The following is a 20,360-nucleotide window of genomic DNA, read 5'->3' on the forward strand; positions in this document are numbered from 1 at the left end:
TCTCCGCTACTCAAGAAACGGGAGCAAGGAATAATGGCTGCATCTATCCTTTTATTAGTGATGGGAATTCTGCATTTCGCCCATGGCTTGGTCGAATATGTCGTCTATCCTGCTGATAAGAAGGCCGTGTTAGCATGCTCGCACATCAATGACGCACTTGTCAAGATACTCGGCGGCAGCAGAGTACGAATTTACAAGAGCCACATCAGACAAACTACGGAGTTCTGGTTCATCGAAGCCCTTGAAGCTCAAACAACGGCCATTTTGCAAATTCCAGGACTGCGTACCCTGTCTCACACTCAGCATAATTATAATGACAGCCTCTAGGTGGATGCCGTTATGGAAAACGTGATAGTCGCTTAGAACTCTGGAGAAAGCTTTAAACATACCTCGGTGTTCATGACTGCCAATAGCACAGGGTCAAATCAAGCGATTCCAGAGCTCAAACTACCTCTTCGAAGGCAACGGGACGCGCCTCAAGATTTAGATCTCGTGTCTTGGCCGCCTCGCAAACGACTTCCCGTCCTTGGCAAAATGCCATGCTACGTATACGACATTGCCAGGGGTATAGAGTCGTACATTTACATCATAGAAAATGGTATCAATAAGGATAACGATGCCAGAACCCAATCTTGACAACCACCGCATTATTCTCTAATATGCCTCTAGGAATTCAAATCGATGCCATGGCCGCCAGAGTCCGACGAGTGGCACTATGCCTACGGTGTCCATGACAGCACCACGGATGATAATCTAGCCGGACACGGGTCATGCGTAGCATCGAAAGCCGCTGGGTGGAAAACGGGTGTTTCGAAGAACTCCCAGTTGGTCGTGATGAAGTCCTTACCGACGCTAGCGGACGTGAACTTCGCTTTCGCCGCAGCCTTGGACGATACCATGGAGAAAGATCGTCAGGGCAGAGCCGTGGTCGTCTATCCCGCAACGTCGATACAGACATTCGGCGCTGGTTCCGTGTTGCCGAGGAACTGGAAATCGGTGAATGAGCTCATCCAGGAGCTTTTCGCCCAGGACGTTGTCGTAGTGACTGGATCCGGCAACAACGCCGCACGCTCTTCAGCATTGGACACGGTTCCAGCGATTTGGGGCTTGGAACCAGACTATCCCTTGATAGTCGCCGGGGCTGTAAGAATAGACGGGACAATCGCGAGATTCTCGCAGGGCGCGGCGACTTTGTCAGAGATCGTTTGGGCGCCAGGAGAGAGTATCGTTTGTGCCAATGGACCGTCATCCCCAGGCTTAGCGGTCAGAAGCGGTACTTCGTTCGCCGCTGCAATGGTAAGCACCGTCCTTGTGCGTCTGCCCAATTCAAAGATTATCGTCTTAACAAGGACCTACAGGTTGCAGGACTTGCCGCATACGAATTGACGGGACCCGACCCCCACCCTCCGGGATCAGTACCTAGCATCATCCGCACCAGGCTCCTTGCGAACAGTAGGCCGATTTCTCCGTTGACAAGACCCAAAGTCATCTGGAATGGACAGAACGGGGCGCTCAATGCACTGCTGAATAATTCGACCTCGCAATCTGCCCTTGTGCAGGAAATGCCGAACGCGACGCTCATTTCTGGCACTACGAATTTGACTGAGGGACAAGCGTCGGTAGCATGATGTTCTGGTGACCGAGGAGTCAACTCCAAGTAGTCCATTCAGGTAGCGAGGTGGTAAGTAGATCGGTATAATCGGAGCACTGGAGGGATGAGCAACGCGTGTGAAAAGCTTCAGACGAAAAAAGGAGTGATGATTTCTTTTTGAAGCACATCTTCTCCGTGAAAGTCAGGGAGTGGATCTGCTATCTCGAGTATGATATTCTGTCCATAACCCCAGCAATTCCGGCGGATCGGTCGTATATTCCACATGTATGGCGTCTTCTTCTGGTTCGGGCACGCGGGGGGGGGGGCTGATCACCTATTCCGGATGTCTCTTTCGCAGTGCTCCAAAGCGAGCCTGCAAACCGAAGGACAATGCTTAGAACTACTTCCTTTCGAGGTCCGATCCCCCTTTTACATGTCATGTCATCCTTCAATCTATCCAAGTCAAAGCCGTGCACTTCCTTTTCAGCACGACCCAGAATTCCATCTCTTCCAAACCTCGTTTCTAGCCCCGCATCTTTTCATCATCGGATACTTCAGAGTCCCAATATCCGCAGCTTTTCACAACGGCACCTCCCAGCATACCATTCTCCCTACACAATCCACATCGCACTGCCGCCCAAGCTTCAGTTTGGGCGCACTCCACAACAGAACTTCCCTCGTTCCTACGAACAATCTACAAACGCTCGCTCGCGTAGCAGTAATTTCTCCGATAGCAGCTAATTCACAACTTTTCATACCCTTGTCCACATCATCCTACTACCTCGCCCCCCCCTCCCCCTCCCATCTCCGACATCCAAGACCAACATGACTTCAAAACCACATCATGCCTCAATCGCCCAAAAAGACCAATCCCGAAGCAACCGGCAGGGTTTCAGACAGCCATGGAAGTGGCTTGCCAGAAAGATCAAACTCACTCACAACGTCAGCACCGTCAACCCAACTCACATCAACACAGAGCGATCGAAACAGTACCCGAACGGCGGGCAACGGACCATCCAACAGACCCCTCGGGGATCCATCAGATCACGGACCGCGTTCCCGTCTCCAGCTCTGCAGTACTAGTATCGCGCCGCGGGGGTTTTGTCCCGGTACGATGGATGTATGTATGTACGATGGATGGAACCTCGCGACCTCGACCTAAACCCCCCATCTCTTGCATCTCTCGAGTGCTGGCGCAAAGCTTGACTGATCGATATCCACCCACCAACCGCAATGCAATCACGTCCACCATGCACACAGGCGACCCAACTGACCCCCTATCCCCCGACCAGGCCCCCTCGGGCGAGTCGAGTGCGGAATCGTTTCGGTGTCTGGCTGACTTCCTTTCCCATCGTAGTGAATCAATTGATTGCGGGCTCTCTCCGGCTGATCTGTATCGGTTCGCGGTCTCTATTTCATCCTCGATCGTGCATGCGCTCGCGGCTTCGTATTCGGAAAAGATGTAAGAGATATGCCTAGCATCTCACTGTGCGCACCGCGTTCGTCTAGGCGGGTGTCGTGTGACGAGGCCAGCGCCTCTCTAGAGAGTAGGATGGGAGAGAGGTATCTATCTACCTTTTTTTTCTAAGCTCGGGTGTACGAGGCGGGTGTCCGAGTGTGAAAATTTCGCATTCGTGACGCGTATCAAAGCAACGGAGCGTGCTCGATGCTGACCTGTCGGCTCTGGGAAGAAAAAAAAGCCGCAACAGCGCACGCGATCGTTTTACCCGCCCGGTATTTGCCCCTCGACCCCTCGAATTTTCGACCGGGACTCTGTAATGGTATGAACAGAGGGAAGGGCAGCGAGCATGATTCTACTCGTCATCTTTCTTCTCGTACCCACCCACCTCTCCTTCGCCTTCCTCCCCCCGTCCAACTCCTCCCTCCCCCTCCTCCGCTTACCATCCCCACCCCCACCCCCGTCCCCCCCTCCCCCCACAACCTTTACGGCACTCCGCCCCCACACTCCGACCCTACACGACAAACCCTGGCCCTCCCCCCCCTACCGGCGCCCCATCAAGGACGGCCTCGCCATCACCATCACCGCGTACGGCGACTCCCTCGCCGCCAAGTACACCGCCTACATCCTGAAGGCCCTGCTCGCGATCCAGCGCGTCATCCGGAACGCCGGCGGCCCCCACGACGTGCTCGAGGAGACGACGACGGTGGGGAAGATCGCGGGCGCCGTCTACGCCGAGGTCGGCTTCTACGCCCTGCACGCGCCGGCCGGGATCGAGCGGGTGCAGGCGGCGGAGGTGCTGCAGAAGGTGTGGGAGCTCGTCTTTGAGTATTCCCCGGCGAAGGAGATCACGTCGTCGACGGTTGTGGCGGAGGGGAGGGAGTTGGTGCTGTTTAGGTTGAGCTTTCGTCGGATATGAGGAGAGGTGTGTGTGTGCTGAATGGAGGATGATGAGTTTGATGACCGGTTTCGAATCTGAGGCTGTGCGGGATTTGTTGGGTGACGAAGTACTAAGAGACAGGGCACGCGGTCTGAAGAGTAGGTAGAACATTCCATCACAGACGTTGACGAGGAGAGCAATTTGTCGAAAGGATTCTCAAAGCCCTCCGAGAGTGGGACTGCTGTATCTCTCGGAAACCGCAGATGATGTACCAGAGAAGAACATGCAAATTCCTACAGACACAATTTTCGCAGTGGTTCGGGTTGATACACGGCTCCGTTGGGTACTTGCTACAATCGAATCATAAAAATGTTGGATCTCAAGTCATTATCGCTGAAGAGAGAAATGATAGCGCCGACCCCAACCAAGTCTCGGACGACATCGTGCGTCATCATCTTCACGATAAGTAGACGAGAATACAATTCACTATTCTCGCTACCTGATGTGCGAGTCGTTGATCTGCGGAGAAGCTCCGAATGCTGTATATATTCTTTTCTATCCCACAAGGCCCTTTTGGAAATTGCGAGAACGTCGAGCAAGTCGAGACTGAGTGATGAGTTCTCCAATACTTGCCACTCTACAGACGCCAGACGAGAGAACGTCCTGCGAGGTGAATCTCAATGACGATGGGGATATGAAAAAGACATTAAGAGCCCTGATGCTTCAAGGATATATCATCCTGAAAGACGCGACCATGGTCGAGGAATGCTGGGAGGGCGCAGTGCAAGATCTGTCGAACCATCGGGTAAGGTCCAACTACACGGAATGAGCAGTCTTGCCTAACTGACGGTAAAATTAGCTTGTTCAGAAAATCATGACCGCTAACAACGAAGATGGGTTCGTTGTCCTTCACCACGAATGCTATTATATGGAAGCAGGGCAGCAGCCAATTCAGCACAACAATAGCGCCGCGCGAAGAGCCGAGCCTATGTTCCTCGCCTTCCATTTGGGAGGTCAAAAGGGTGTTACGAAATGGGTCATCACTTGCGACGAGGGTGAAAACGGTGAGATGACGGAGATCTATGTTCCAGTGGAGGCTGTGGCGGGCGACATTTTTCTCTGTAATGCTCGGCATGATCGGTCGGACCCAGCGCCTTGTATACCAAAAGATGCTTTGTGCAACTTGATAAGGATCCAGTATAAAGCGAAACCTTTCCCCTGAGAGGTAGGAACCATGCGCCAGGCTTGGATATTTCTAGGTGGAAGATCCAAGTGACTCTGCAATTCGGCTCTCTTCATACTCTGAACGTTACCCAGCTCATTTCTTCCTATGTCAAACGTATCGATGATATTGCTAGCATGGTTTTCCCCGATACCGTGAAGCTAGACCTATTGCTGCTCTCAAAATGGTCAACGCAGTATGTGCGCCAAGAAGTACCTGCAATGCATGTCATACTTTCATTATGGGAGATAGGGCTCAAAGTATTTCTTAAGTCAGAGGAGGTCAGCTCGACAGCTTCATGACTTAGATCGAGAAGGCTTCGTTGGCAAGCAGGATCCTTGAGTCGCAATATTTCGACGAAATGGCCCAGGGAAGAGTGGAACACATAAACCGAAACGCGATTCGTGGGCGAGGATCGCTTGAGCCTTTCTGAACAAGCTTAGCAAAGGTCAGCGCTGTCCCATTGCCCACCTCTGTCCCCACCCCTCGCCCCTCCCACCCAAAACGGTGTACCAGTTACGCATGAACGGCCAAAGCATGATCCAGGCGACAGGACTGACTAGGGTTGCGAACATGATGTTCCATTGAAGATCTCAGACATGCTCCGGAGCATCTATGAAGAATACGCGTTCCAAGGGAACGTCACTGCCTCGTCCAACTGCAGCTCTCCACAAGTCTTCTTCCTCCTTCAAAGCGCCAATGATTTCGATTCGCCGAGGATACTCTGCATAAGTCTGGTCGAAATCCAGGTTCTCTAGCAGTTCTTGCCCAAGCCAGCAACATCCTGAGAGGCACCGGCAATTGCTCAGATCAAGGCGGAGTAGGTCGAGATCATGCACACTAAAAGCGTGGATCTTGTCCGTCCAAACACATAAGAGGTCTCCAATGCTCTCATGGTGCAGAAGCTCCGCTTTCTCACTCCTGGAAAGGCGCTCGAAGTCGTCCCCGACGACATCGAGCCTGTTCTCAGCTTTCATCCGTTGGACCATAGCGGACGTGTTCTCCGCAACATCACGCATATCGAAGGCGCAATCGAGCTTCTTGACTGGGGGTATGGTTCTCATCGTCCGGTACGCCCAGTCATAGAATTGTCCCATCGCGCCAAAGGGTAGGTAAAAGATGTTCTTTCCCGAGCAGAGTACGGCTTCGGCTTCGTCTTGCATTCTGTGACTGACTTGAAGGAGCTCCCATGCCGGCGGCTCGTGGGTCCATTCCGGAAAGCGCGCCTCCACGCGGGGACTCCATCGCGGATACTCTTTATCCACGCAAAGGCTCAAAGCTACATGCCCCGGTGCTAAAGCCAAGTCCAGGATCTGACAGCGGATTTCCGTGGGCAGATCGAAGTAGCGGAAAGGTCCTCTTCAATCAAACCCGGAAGCGAGAGGATGGAATTTCCAGTCGGAGGAGTTCTGATCGGCCATTGTTCGCTTTGCAGGACCGGATGGTTGTTAGGTCTAAGCTCGTGAGGACGTCGCTTGAGCAATGTACAGTGACTGAACGAGAACTTGAGGTTTGAGCCCGGGACTACGCGGCTTGGAGACTCGAAGATCATGTCATTGCCATAATCCTCTACGTTCTTGTTAGGCTTTTACTGGCTTGAGTCGTTTGTTGCATGGTTGTTGTTGAAAGTGAGAGGAATCCATGTCGCGTCCGAAGAATTTGTACGTCGCTTAGCGCGGTTTGTATAAATTTCACAAAGTAATGCAACAGTCATACACAAGTCTCAACTCTCTAGAGCGTCTTGAACGGAGACTGTGGTTGAAAACATAATTCGATGATGCGTCTGCTTAGTTTGCGAGACGATCTGCTTATGTACCCTGCCGCTCTAACGGTGCTATATAGCAAGAAGTCTTGAAGCCTTGAATCCCTCCAGCCTCGTACAGATTCCTGTGCTGCCACAATCCAACGTTATATCCAGGCCTGTCTCGGCCGGGAGTTTCTCCAAAGTGGACCATCTCCTCCTCTAATTGACAACATCAATTCATTGAGAACCTAGAGTCCTCCGAAACCATGGGCCCGCGTATCGCCACTGAGATGGCTTCGGCGCCGGCCACATCAGGCTGTTAGCCGCGGAAGCGGTCCAGCATCGGTCACTGGTTTCCACTCTTGAATCCTCGATGGCGATAGACCGAACTGGAATACCTCCGCCTTCAAGATGAAAGATAGCCGGTCAAGTCTTCCGGCCCCTCTTGGCCATGGTGGATCGCGGCCTCGTCAACATATTGGTGGTGTCGATATCTTTTTCATATATACGATTCTCCCAGTTTGCCATCCTTTTTCTTCTGCCCAGGCATCGGGCTCCAACTCCCCATGCACCCTGGCATCTCCGGCTCATTACTGCAGTTGAACAGCGTCGGCCATAACCTCTCCACAGTGTGTCCAAAAAGCGGATTGTCAGGCAGGCTCTCCCCGAGCGTCTTTTTTAACCCTGCCGGCTCCTGCTCTTGGTGTATCCAATGACCCTCCGGCGCATCCACCAGACTGCCTATGTATTCATATATCCACCTTGGCCTCGCAATCACTTTTTCTTTCGCCACAATGAATTGCCCGAGCCAGGAGATTGACTGTCGCTCGGTGGAGTCGCAGACTTTGTTGTCGAAGAGGGTTTGGAGTTGAGGGAGGAGGGGAAAGTGGCCGGTTGGGCAGTCACCGCAGACGCAAAAGATGGGGTTGCCACCGTGTTGGAGGTTGAAGAATTTGGTTTCGTTGGTGAACTTGTAGCGGAGAGACTTGTCGAGCCAGTCGGTGAAAGGGCGGGAGGTGTTACCGGTGTCGTTGAGACCGGTGATTGCGGCTTGGCTGAACATGGTGTAGGGGTATATATGGTCGTAGGTCTTGTTGATGTGGTGCATGTATGTTCCTTGCTCTCTGCCGACATTCGGGAGGCGAATGACTTCTGCAGCATCCAAGAGTTCTTTGATCTGATCGAGGTTGGTGTGCTTGTTCTTTGTGTATACCGTGACGGTTGAACCGAGCTCTTTTACGAATGGCATCTCGCGCACTGCAGTGACCCAATCTTTCACTTTGGACAAGTTTTCATTATAGTGAGAGATGACCAGCTGAAACTGTGGCTGTTTTTGATGCTTCTGAGAAGGCAGGATCCATACGTGGATAAAAACGATGCAAGACAGAATGGCGAGGCCCACACGGGCGACAGGGGAACTAAGCCAAGGTATCATGATGGTGGCGGATGAGTTATATGTAGAAAGCGAAAAGACTCAATATATACGCGCAAAGCCATGAAGAGACAATGCGATTGATGAGAAGAATAGAGAACATTTAAAAGTGAAAGGTGGAATGAAAGGAGTGATGATTATTGATTACGACACCTCGCCCTCCAACATTATTCTGCAGCCGAGGAACCCCTGTTCTCTCCTGATTCCTGAAACGAGTGAAGTATTCCTACCAATCAAGTTTACCGTTTCGAGTTGCGGAGCCGCCAACCCTTCCCCTATTCTTGAGCCTAACAGGCCTGCTTCGTCTAAAGTCCCCCCCAGCCCACAGTCCAGGATTTTTCATGATACACAGCAGTATTTTCCTCATGGAAGTAAAAAAAACAAATTTCACGTAGACACACAGTATCAATGCGATACGAAGTGCAAGCAGAGTGTAGTACGTACGAAGGGTTGGCTGTCATTTCCAACTTTCCAACACGGGAGCAAGATTGGCTTCGACAGTGCCGCAAAGTTATCTCGGGAGACGTAATGCTGCGTGGACAAAGGTCAGGAATGATCATCTCTTTCGATCTAGCCTTCATGAGCCAAAAAGAATCCGAATGAAAGCGAATGCGAATGCGACGGCGACCACGAAGGAGTCCGAATGAAAGCGATTGCGACATTGCTTATCGAAGACCGATGGCTGAACTCTGAGAAGCCCCGGTGGTGCTGGGGGCGTTGTGCGGGGCAACTGGTAGCGATGAAGCTGACTCTCGCTGCCAGCCTGCGCTTCTGTCCTTCTCTCATCTCCATCTGCGAGATAGCTGCCGAAAGTTATCACGTTTAAGCTTGATTGGCTTGATGAAGGTGTGATGATGAAGTGAGGTTGTCTTACCTACATGGAAGAAGTAGGAATGCTGCAGGGCGCCCCGAACCCGTTGCATGCAGGGCCGCTGTCAAGATTGCTCCGGCATCAAATCTTTCTGACAGGACGGGCAGGTCCATCATTGAGGTTTGAACGACGGATTTTAATCCTCCTCGAACACATCTGTGTCATCTCTCTTTGCGTTGGCTTTATCATTCCAATCATCACCGCACACGCCTCGGAGCAGAACGCAGACGGTTCGGCTGGCCGAATCCTATCAGCCAGCTGCAGCGCTTTATCTAGTCGACTAGAAAATAGGTCCATCATGCGTTGTAGCTGGCTGGTGCTGATATTGCCATTGCTGTTTCTTTACGTTTAAGTGGAACTCTATCATCCTACCCGCATATTCGTGGAATAAAGCTTTTATGCTTCTCACTCAAGGCCAGCTAACCTTTCAATTCCTTGGAGCAGTCTCCCTTGCTGGAAGTAGTATCGTACATGCAAGACTACTATCTGCAAAGAAGGCCGCCTTAATGTATCCTAATCTTTTTGAAGGCGCAGGTTACAACCTGGATCGCTACTTGAGCTACCATGAAATCTACGACCCCTCATTCGACGACCTGGTCGATTTACATCACATCTCCCACGAGGGGCAATAGAGCCTCGCCCAAGACGTCGGCACCGGTCCTGCAATGGTCGCTGAAACCCTCACGAAGCGCCTCGACAGGGTCATACATAGCCAGCGACTTGAATCCCCAGCAAATATTCATCGCTCGCACACGACTCCATTCTTCGCCAATCTTCAGCATTGACGTCTTACAACGCCGAGCAGAGGATATAGCCGAGCAAAATAGCAGAGTCGATATGGTTACCGCCGCAGAATTCAAAACTTCTTATCCGTCCGAAAGAAAGCGGCAATTATCGGGAAAGGCGATTCTTCGCCCATTGGAGAAGACCAGGCCATACGGAGCAGTTTCACCTTCCCCGAATGATCCAGAGTATTAGAGTATTGTTGGTAAGAGAACGACGACGATTGGCGATGCAGTAGTTACCTTGATTGTCAAGACACTATCGTCGGTTGCGAGACTTGCGAAGAACTATTTACGCCGAACAGACCTCATGCCCAAATGTCTCTTGATGGTATCGAGACATTCACAAATTCGAGTGGCTCACACCACTAATCAAGAAGTTAGAGACGCGCTAACATATGATCAATGAAGCAACCATGAAGGCAGGTGGGATCTATCTATATGCAAACCAGCAAGCATGTGACGGAGACAGACTCTACTATGATGGCAGTGCCATGATCTTCCAAACTGGCTCATTACTAGCTCAAAGGTCGCAATTCAGCCTCAGCGACGTCGAAGTGATCACAGCGACCTGCGACATTGAAGGCACCAAAGGGGTCAAGTTTTCCGTTCCTCATTTCAACAAGTGACGCGCGCCATGCAATAACCTCGCATAGAAGTGGACTTTTCCTTTATTGTACCCCGTATCATTCCTCGGTAAGGAAATCTATCCGTCCAAACCGCAAGATCCGTTCTCTCATACGCCCGAAAGCGAAATCGCATTAGGCCCTGCATGTTGGCTATGGGATTCCCTGAGGCGTAGTCGACAGGCTAACTTCTTCCTTCCACTCTCCGGCAGCATGGCATCGACTCGGCAAACCCCGCCATGATTGTCTTCCCCATGTGCAGACTTGTAATTCAAGCCATCAAGGCCGAAACCCCAGCAAGTGATCGCGGATACACACACAGTCTGCGCGGATAACGACGGGCTGCCTCCCACGCCCGGCGGAGCTGTGCGGAAGATTGTTCCACACGTGTTGTATGTGGGGACCGAGAAGCACGGCTCGAAGGAGCCACGCCAAAGGGCGCGAAGTTTTTCCCAAAAGCGCTCAACCCCATCGTACAGATCTCAACATCGACACCACCGTCACCGCGGTGGACCAGCTCTACGCCACGCGTCCGAAGTGCGGCGGGGACCGTCGCGGAAGGGCCCGCGTCTACGTACATAACATACAGAAGGCGTCTCCGGATCGGTGTGTCACATTTCTCCGCGCGGATGCTTCCCAGCGTGGGAAGGAAGGCGGAAGGGGTGGCTCCGGGCTTGTGATCGGAAGCGCCAACGTTGACGAGCGGTCACGGGGGTACTGCGAGGAGTACGACCGTTCCGGCGCAGTTCGGGGTCGCGTAGGTTGGGTGAGCAAAACCGATCTATTTCGAACTTGTACAGCCCTGACGATGGTTGGTGCGACGAGCGCCCATTCTTGTATGCTGATCTCGGCTGGCCGTACAAGGGAACTGAAGAAGCGCTGAAGAATATGTGAGGGGGTAGGGGCTAATCAAAGCAGTGGAGATTGAGGAGATCAGAGAAGGGATTATTTTCTTATCGATAGTTTCATCCACAGAGCAGCCAAGTCAGACTCTTTGACGTACAGCTTGTAAAGCCATCTACTCCCCCTGCTCCCGTCGTGAATCCTCAGGCCATATTCCATCCTCGATCCTCGGCCTCCCCAGTTTCCCTCTCGTCTGAATACCAGGCGCATAAGCAATCCAATTCCCGTCTCTCGTACCGTGCTTCCCAATCTTATTTCCTCCCCTATCTTCCCTAGTCGTAAAAGCTTCATACAAAGCACCTCCTCCTCCTCCGCCCTGGGAAGCCTGGACGGGGATGCGAACCAGCCGGTCGCTAGATACGTCTTTGGAGCTCGTCGGTTCGGCTTTGCCTGTGTTGCCAAAGCGTCGATCGAACAGCTTGAGCACGCCCATTACGGAGGCGGCTTCGACGTCGAAGGCTGTAGTTGCGGAGGGGACGGTTGAGAGGTGAGGTATCCAAGTGGTTAGTTCAGAAGTTGCTTGGTCGAAGCCAGGGTGGCGGCTTAAGACTGTGAAGGCGTCGGCGCATTTGAGGGTGGAGCCTCGGGTTGTTGCTTGGTCGGTGGTATTGGTCGTTGCGGAAAAGAGTGGGTCAGGGTTTATAGGTCTGGTGACAGCGAGAGATTTGCAGAAGAGTGTGCTGGTTGGGTTGGAGCGGCATTGGGTGCAGGTTCCTGGGCCGTTGATGCAGGGGTTTGAGGTGCTGGTGTTGCTTGTTGCTGTTTCCGGTGGCGTAGGCAAGGTAGATGCTGGAGATTTGAGAGCGCGGTCTGGGCGCTCATTAGCTAGTTCGGCGCAGAGGCAGGTCGTGCCATCTGAACAGAAGCCGCAAGGGTCTGGCAGTACTGTCGCTGCTATGGAGGATGAGGTCGAGGCGGAGGTTGTAAGGTTCGGAGGGCGCCGGGTGGAGAATTGCGCTGTGAAGTCGATCTCCGAGCTGGTATCGGGGTTCGATAGTTGACGGCGCTTGTTGTCTGTGTGGGATTGGGGCGAATGCGGGCGTTTGAATCTTGGAACATCTGGCTCAGCTACCACGTTGTCCATGTCGAACGCCTCGTCTATGCACTGGCACTTTGTCTCCAAGCTACACTTGCCACAACCTATTGCACTAAGCTCCGTCGCTGTGGTGCAATCTTGAACTCCAGGTGCTGGCTCCGCCATGTATCCATTCTGTACAGGCCGCCTTGGTGGCAACGCAACAGCCCCCGTCCCATCTGCCATCCCCTTCCTCAGCATCTCAATTTCCATCTCCGCACTCTGCCGTAGCTGTCTTTCCCTTTCATAAGCGTCTTCCATCCCAACGTACTTTTCCCGCCAGTACATAAGCTTCTCAGTACAATCATCCAAACAATGCTCTAGCTGCTTGACGCAGGCCACCAACTTCTCCTGCTCTTTCTGATCTTCTTCGTCCCTCACCTTCATCTGATCTTCCAATTCGCTAACCTTAGCGGCTCTTCTTTCCCGAAAAGCGCGCTGAGCTTCTCTGTTCTGCGCTTTCCGTTTGGTAGGCGGCGTGTCGACTGCCGGCTTTCGGCCAGGCTTAGGTTTTGGTGGAAGGACCCATTCTTTGTTCATGGAGATCGTGGGCGGGTAAGATGTGCCTGGCATGGGTGCTAGAGGTTTGTTGGTTGTGGAGGATGCGGATGGGGTGAGAACGTGAGGGGAACTGGTTGCCATTGTTGGGGGAGCGGTGGTGGGGACGCGGATAGGTGGCATTCGGTAACGATGTGTGCTTGGAGAGGATGCTCTATGCTGGATGAAGCATCGAAATTATATAGCCACCGAGACGTCGTGAGTGTGGTAGATTAGGAGTACTTTTGTCGATTAAGAATTAGAGGGTACGTGATCTTATCAGCAGATCTGATAAAGCGAATGAGGTTAGAGTATTGCTATTCTAGTCCCTAAAAGCTTAAGGTAGTCGATCCGATGTCGCACAGTTTTTCCGCAATCCAGCACTGTCACTTTCGCACAACGCTCATGCTATATTATTGAGCTATAGAAAGTAGATACACGTATTTAAAGTACTCAGTAAGGTCAGTATCTCTTTAATTGGCTTTAGGGGACGCTTATATCTTTATAACTATATCGAATAAAGCTAGTTAATCTTAATAGAATTTTAAAAATTTTAATTTTAAAAAACCAAATTTTTTTTTAAAAATTTAAAAAAAAATATTTTAAAAAAAAAAAAAAAAAAACACAAAAAAAAAAAAAAAATTTAAATTTTTTTATTAAAAAAAAAAAAAAAAAAAAAAATAAAAAAATTTTTTAAAAAAAAAAAAAAAAAAAAAAAAAAAAAAAAAAAAAAAAAAAAAAAAAAAAAAAAAAAAAAAAAAAAAAAAAAAAAAAAAAAAAAAAAAAAAAAAAAAAAAAAAAAAAAAAAAAAAAAAAAAAAAAAAAAAAAAAAAAAAAAAAAAAAAAAAAAAAAAAAAAAAAAAAAAAAAAAAAAAAATTAAAAAAAAATAAAAAAAAAAAAAAAAAAAAAAAAAAAAAAAAAAAAAAAAAAAAAAAAAAAAAAAAAAAAAAAAAAAATAAAATAAAAAAAATATAAAAAAAAAAAATAAATTTAATATAGAATCGTAAAGAGTATATAATATAAGATTTTAAAGAGCTAAGTCGTGTTCTTAATGCTGGGAATCTTATTATCGCTTAATTTCTCCGTAGTATTCTCCGCATTTATCTATTATAGTTTCTTCTCTTACTTCTTAATATAGTAGAGATAATAGATTAAGTTATAGTAATATTCTCCGCTTATTAAATAATAATTTAATATAGAACTATAGAGAGTATATAATATGAAATCTTAGAGAGCTAAGCCGTGTTCTTAGTGCTAGAGATCTTATTACCGCTTAATTTCTCCGTAGTATTCTTCGTATTTACCTATTATAATTCCTTCTCTTACTTCTTCTCTTATAGAGTATTAGATTAAGTAGCTAACTAAGTAACTAGCTAAGTAACTAGCTAAATAACTAACTAAATAAATAACTAATATAATATAGAATCTTAAAAAGCTAAGCCGTATTCTTAACGATAGTAGTCTTATTACCGCTTAATTTCTTTATAATATTCTTCGCATTTGCCTATTATAATTCCTTCTCTTACTCCTTAATATAGTGGGGATAATAGATCAAGTTATAGTGATATTCTCCGCTTATTAAGTAATAATTTAATATAAAACAACTAAGTTATAGTAATGTTCTCCGCTTACTAAGTAATAATTTAATACGAAACCGTAGAGAGTATATAATGTGGGATCTTAAAGAGCTAAGCCGTGTTCTTAATGATAATAGCCTTATTACTATTTAGTTTCTCTATAATATTCTTCGCATTTACCTATTATAGTTCCTTCTCTTACTTCTTAATATAGTAGAGATAATAGACTAAGTTATAGTAGTATTCTCCGCTTACTAAGTAATAATTTAATGTGGAATCGTAGAGAGTATATAACGTTCGGACGCGTTTAGTATAACTATAATATTTGAATATTAATTTAACTCACCTATCGCTGACTTAAGAGAAGTATATAAGAAAGAATATATCCGTTTAGACTCTTTTTAAGAGTCTTTTAACGCGTTTATAAGTAGTAATAAATAGCTATTAAGCTCGCTTACGGCCTCGATTATTAGTAGTAACGAATTTACTAAGAAATAGTCTAAGAACGTCAGTAAGGGGCTCTAATTAGATGAGGAATACCGAAGACGATTATATTTATATTAATGAAATTAATAGAATTAGTAGAATTAATAAAATTGATAGAATAATAGAAGAATAATAATAAAAGAATAACAAATAGGTGGAAGGATTATTATCCGATCCCGGACGCGTCTGGTATAACTACTATAACTATTATATTTAAATATTTATTTAATCCACCAATAGTAGATTAAACTTTATTATTTTTACAGCGTTAGAAAGCGCAAACTAAGCTCTATAATTTACGAAATTATAAAGAAATAACATTCGTAGAGAGCTGATTATTTCAGAGTGTAACACTTCTACACACAAATTTTTAATAAGAGAGCTCGGGAGAGCTAGCGGGCTAACTTAGTTAGTCTAGCTAAAAGACGTAATAACCCCGAATTTATAATTAACTGCACATACAAATTCAAGGTTTTCAAGCTCAGCTCTACCTTATTCTATTATATATACTAATAGATAAAGATTAAAAATTATTAATAGATAAAGTAATTACTATCTTTAAGGCGGCGATAATATTTATAAAAAGAATAAATAATAAATTTAAAATCTAAATAGTCTTAGACGAAGTATATAAATTAGTTATTAACTTAAATAACTAAGATAGTAATATAAAGAAAAAGATTATATATATTAAGTATTAGGTAGCTAGCTTAGAAAGTAATATATCGATAATTAGCTACGCTAGTATATTAAATTAATTCTTAATATCTTTTTTTATTATTAAAAGAATCTTTATTATATTATTAGTAATATTAAAATAAGATTAAGTATTATATAATAAGCTAAATAAGATTATTATAAAGTTATAAGATAAGATAATAAGTAAAATATTAAAAGAGAAGATATCGAGTAAGATAATTATAATAATTAATAAATATATAAAAAGTATAAATATTATAAGGAAATTTATTAGAATAACTAGAAAGCTAGCGAATAATAATATATATATTATAATTATAAATAAGAAAAAGATAAATAGATTAAGAAAAAGTAAGAATTAAACTTTAAAGATAAGTAATTATAAGAATAAAAGTACTCGAAGCGAACTAATAGGCTCGCTTACGTCGCTTGCCAGGCTGTAAGCTACGTAGCTAGGGCGAGTATTTAATATACTTAGTAAAGTCTTAAATACTTATAAGTCCCCTTTTCTCTTCTTTTTTTTTAGTTATTAGTTTAATTAGTAATTAATCTATCTATTCTATTAACTACGTATCTAGATCTTATAATTATATAACTATTACATAGTTTTATTAAAAGAGATCTTACTATCTTATAGTTCTAATAACTCTATTTATATAAAGTTATTTAGTTTAATTATAATAAGTAACTCGCGAGTTAATTCTATTAACTTACGAAGTAGAAATATTTTATTATAATCTATTAGCGATATTTTTAATCTAGTAGATAACTCTTATTAGAATATACTTACTACGTAATTAAGCGATTATAATATTAATCTTAATATTAATAGAAATTCTAATAATACTATTAACGAAAATAATAATCGCTAAAGCGTTATATCTAATAACCCTCTATTTATAGACGAAGACTCTCGTCTTATAAACTTAAATTAAGTTTAACGCTATCGACTTCTAGAGCTTAATATTAAAAAGTAGTTAGTTATTAAAAAACTTAAGCTAATCGAAATATAAAATATATAAGAATATCGTCGTAAGTATAGCGATAATTACTATCGTAATTTAAATTATAAGAAGATAAGCGTTATTAAGATATCTAATACGTAGCACCTTAGTAACTATAGCTCGATAGTTATATTTCTTTAAGACTATAACGATTTTATCGCCTTAACGCCTCGTATTAATTTTCGTATGAATAAAGAAAAGACTCGCTAAGTTTTAGCCCTCTTAATGAATACTAAAAAGTAGATCTAAAGAAATATTAGAAATGCGATACTACATAATATCGAGAAATCTATCTGAAAGAAATATAAGGGATAATACTTAAATCAAGTTTATAATCTAGTTATTAAGTCTTATAACGTAGAATATCAGTTAATTAAAGTAATAATAAGAGATATATAATCGATAATTAGCTTTAATAACTATCTTATTATACTCTAGTCGTAGTAAGACCGCTATATAATTAATCTAGAACGTATAAAAGATCTATAAGATAGAGTAATAGAGAAAATTCCTTTAAAAGTTATAAAGGAGGCTACTTAATCTATTATCTATGCCACTATATTATAATAGTATTAGAGTATAAAGTAAAGGCTATAAAAAACGAAAAAGCTCTCTACTCTAGATAAGACTCGCTTTAGTAATAAGATAAGTAATTAGAAAAGTAGTAATTAATAGTATATTAAGTTTAAAGAATAGTATACGAAAAGCTAATAAGATTAAAAGAAAAATTTATCCTTATCGACGTCGTAAGGCTAAAAGTTTAAGCGAACTAAATTCGAAGATAGCGACTCTTATATTAAGCTAAAGATACTTCTTATTAAGATATAATACTATAATTATAAATAGCTAAGATATTATAAGAATTTCTCTAAGTATTTAAACTACGTTACGGGTAACGAAGTATATAATTATAAATTAAGTAAGGAAAAAGATAAAGTTTAATACTTATCGCTATAGTATTAAATACGCTATTAATTAAGCGATAACCTCGCTCTCTATTATTAAGAGGCGAAATTATTACGTTAAATAAAAAGCGTAAGATAATTATTCTAATAGATATCGATAGCGAGAAAATCTTTATATTATAATCTTTTATTAAAGAGATATAGATTTCTAAATCTAAATACGCGCTAATAATAATGCGTATTATTAACGATTATTAGATACTTTTATATAGGAAGTATAATCTAATCTTTAACCTCGCGAATAGTCGAGGAAAAAAGTAAGAGTAAATCTTAAAGGCGTATATTATAAATATATAAGAATATAACCTTATTCTTAATTTCCCTTAAATTTATAATATCGATTCGGATATTTATTAGCGCGAGCAGTTCTAGATTTACCGCGATTTTTCTATAAGCGATAAGACGTAAGTAGATATCGTAATAATAAATATAGAATAGTTTACGTTATTAGCTAATATAGTAGTTATATATAATCTAAGATAAGCGTTTATCGCTCTTCTATATTAAATTCTATTTAAAAATAATAAGAATAACTATAATAAAGCTATATGATATAGTATTACGTAGCTAGACGATTCTAATATATCTAAATAACTCGAAGATCTATTAGAAGTCTTTTTAGAAGAGTTATTTAATAGTCTTAATATATATAATTAAGTCGAGTATCTAATCGACTTATACTCTAAAAAGCTATCTAAAAGCGATTTAATTTATAATATATTATATAATAAACTCGTAGTAATTAAGAACTATTTAAATATTACGCTTAAGAGAAAGTAAATTTAATTTTTAATTAATTAGATTAGCTCGCTAGTACTATTTATTAAGAAACTAAATAACTCGCTATAATTATATATTAATTATTAAGAATTTAACGAGATAATTATTAAGAATAATTACTCGTTATTATTATTTTTAAAGATTTTAAAAAGATTTATATATACGAAGTACTTTATTAAGATTAATATTTATAATACGTATTATTAAATATGAGTATGAAAGAAAGATAAGTGGAAAATTATCTTTCGAACTCGCTATAATTAATTTAAGTATTAAGTAATATCTTTTAGCCTCGTAAATATTCTTATAATCTTTTAAGCTTATATAAATAAAGTACTTAAATTATATATCGATATCTTTTATATAATATACTTAGATAATATACTAATCTATTTCGAAATAAAAGAGTTATATTAGAAGTATATATATAAAGTACTATACGTATTATTAAAGTATCGACTTTATATAAAGTTATCGAAATATACTTTTAATTATAATAAGATTATCTTTCTAAGATTCTTAGTAAATTAGCGCGATATCTAAATAGAGCTATCGTATATTAAGATTATTACTAAATAGTTAAAATTAGAGTCTACTAAGAATATCTTAATCTTTCTAAAATTCTATTAAAATATTCAAGAAGGATGGATTGATTACTCCAGAAGCACTCTGGGACGGGGTTCTATATACAGGACAAATTCAGGTGGCTGGTCCAACAAGGTGGCTGGGAAGGCTGGGAAGCTTGGGGGCCAAGAATTCCAATAATTCCAACACGCCTCTGCAGTCAAGCGTACCAGCCTATCAACAAAAAACATATAACTATATAAACATCTTATCGCCCCTATAGCGTCACAGGCCCTTCAGGCCCTACATCGTCTTGATATTCATATCGTCTAGTGTTCGCAAGCCCTCTAGACTCTATACCGTTCTAGTATTTATACCGTCTGATATTTATAAGCCTTTAGACTCTATATCGTCTAGTGTTTAAAAAGAAAACGTAATCGCTATAGTAGCCTCGTTCTCGATACGCTTCTACTTTATACCTCTTATTATCTCGTAATACTACTCTAGAGCTAATTTCGAATACTCGATATAATATACTAATTCATATATCTTATTACACGTCTTGCAACTCTTTCGATTATTACTTCTACTTATAACCCTTATATTCGTAAATATATTAGCTATCTCCTCCGCCTCCGTAAGCTTTAGCTTTTCCCCTTTCTCTCCTCTTTTAAAAGTATATTTATCGCTTTATAAGCCGTTATATCGAAGGTAATAGCTTAGATTTTAGTTAAGTATTAAAGATAATCGAGAAGAGACATCGATAGATAAAGGATTATTTATTTATCGGGTGTAAGTTTAACGTTAGTAACTGCAATACGCTCTTTAAGTAACTTGATATAAGTGATATAGTCGGTTATAAAGTCGAATTTATTGTATTTAATAGTGTAGTATTATACGGTAAGGCGTATGAATTCGTTATCCTCAGTGGGACGGTAGAGATCCGCGAGGTAAAACATTATTTTGAAGTTATAATTGAATTTATCAGCTATAAGTCGTTGCTTAATAGGGCTATTAATAGTAAGTATTATCGCATTAATAACCTCTTTAAAAGAATTCTTTCATTTGACTAAGGCTGTAATAATTAATATCCCGAAAGAGATCTCTTAGATATACTTTTATAACTTTTATTTACGTAATAAGACATATATATTAATAAGCC

General features: G+C 42.9%; 7 protein-coding genes across 7 annotated transcripts; 4 read left to right on the top strand and 3 right to left on the bottom strand.

The window, feature by feature from the left end:
• Positions 1-681: 681 nt before the first annotated feature.
• On the top strand, positions 682-3,969 carry HO173_007734 (uncharacterized protein; the record flags this gene model as incomplete). The annotated part of the gene is made up of 3 exons (XM_037309634.1): positions 682-1,296; positions 1,359-1,619; positions 3,613-3,969. The coding sequence occupies 3 exons, from the start codon at positions 682-684 to the stop codon at positions 3,967-3,969; spliced, it is 1,233 nt and encodes a 410-aa protein (XP_037163311.1).
• A 574-nt stretch (positions 3,970-4,543) lies between these two features.
• On the top strand, positions 4,544-5,152 carry HO173_007735 (uncharacterized protein; the record flags this gene model as incomplete). The annotated part of the gene is made up of 2 exons (XM_037309635.1): positions 4,544-4,735; positions 4,790-5,152. The coding sequence occupies 2 exons, from the start codon at positions 4,544-4,546 to the stop codon at positions 5,150-5,152; spliced, it is 555 nt and encodes a 184-aa protein (XP_037163312.1).
• Positions 5,153-5,745: 593 nt separating this feature from the next.
• HO173_007736 (uncharacterized protein) lies at positions 5,746-6,315 on the bottom strand (the record flags this gene model as incomplete). The annotated part of the gene is made up of 1 exon (XM_037309636.1): positions 5,746-6,315. The coding sequence occupies one exon, from the start codon at positions 6,313-6,315 to the stop codon at positions 5,746-5,748; it is 570 nt and encodes a 189-aa protein (XP_037163313.1).
• A 1,080-nt stretch (positions 6,316-7,395) lies between these two features.
• HO173_007737 (uncharacterized protein) lies at positions 7,396-8,331 on the bottom strand (the record flags this gene model as incomplete). The annotated part of the gene is made up of 1 exon (XM_037309637.1): positions 7,396-8,331. The coding sequence occupies one exon, from the start codon at positions 8,329-8,331 to the stop codon at positions 7,396-7,398; it is 936 nt and encodes a 311-aa protein (XP_037163314.1).
• A 2,066-nt stretch (positions 8,332-10,397) lies between these two features.
• On the top strand, positions 10,398-10,610 carry HO173_007738 (uncharacterized protein; the record flags this gene model as incomplete). Its single annotated transcript, XM_037309638.1, has 1 exon — positions 10,398-10,610. One exon carries the CDS (start codon positions 10,398-10,400, stop codon positions 10,608-10,610), a length of 213 nt encoding a protein of 70 aa, XP_037163315.1.
• A 391-nt stretch (positions 10,611-11,001) lies between these two features.
• Positions 11,002-11,490, top strand: HO173_007739 (uncharacterized protein; the record flags this gene model as incomplete). Its single annotated transcript, XM_037309639.1, has 1 exon — positions 11,002-11,490. The coding sequence occupies one exon, from the start codon at positions 11,002-11,004 to the stop codon at positions 11,488-11,490; it is 489 nt and encodes a 162-aa protein (XP_037163316.1).
• Positions 11,491-11,625: 135 nt separating this feature from the next.
• On the bottom strand, positions 11,626-13,227 carry HO173_007740 (uncharacterized protein; the record flags this gene model as incomplete). Its single annotated transcript, XM_037309640.1, has 1 exon — positions 11,626-13,227. The coding sequence occupies one exon, from the start codon at positions 13,225-13,227 to the stop codon at positions 11,626-11,628; it is 1,602 nt and encodes a 533-aa protein (XP_037163317.1).
• Between the last annotated feature and the right edge of the window lie 7,133 nt (positions 13,228-20,360).

The sequence above is a fragment of the Letharia columbiana genome (assembly GCF_014066305.1).
Source record: "Letharia columbiana isolate WasteWater2 chromosome Unknown Sc0000026_s0, whole genome shotgun sequence".
Lineage (NCBI taxonomy): Eukaryota > Fungi > Ascomycota > Lecanoromycetes > Lecanorales > Parmeliaceae > Letharia > Letharia columbiana.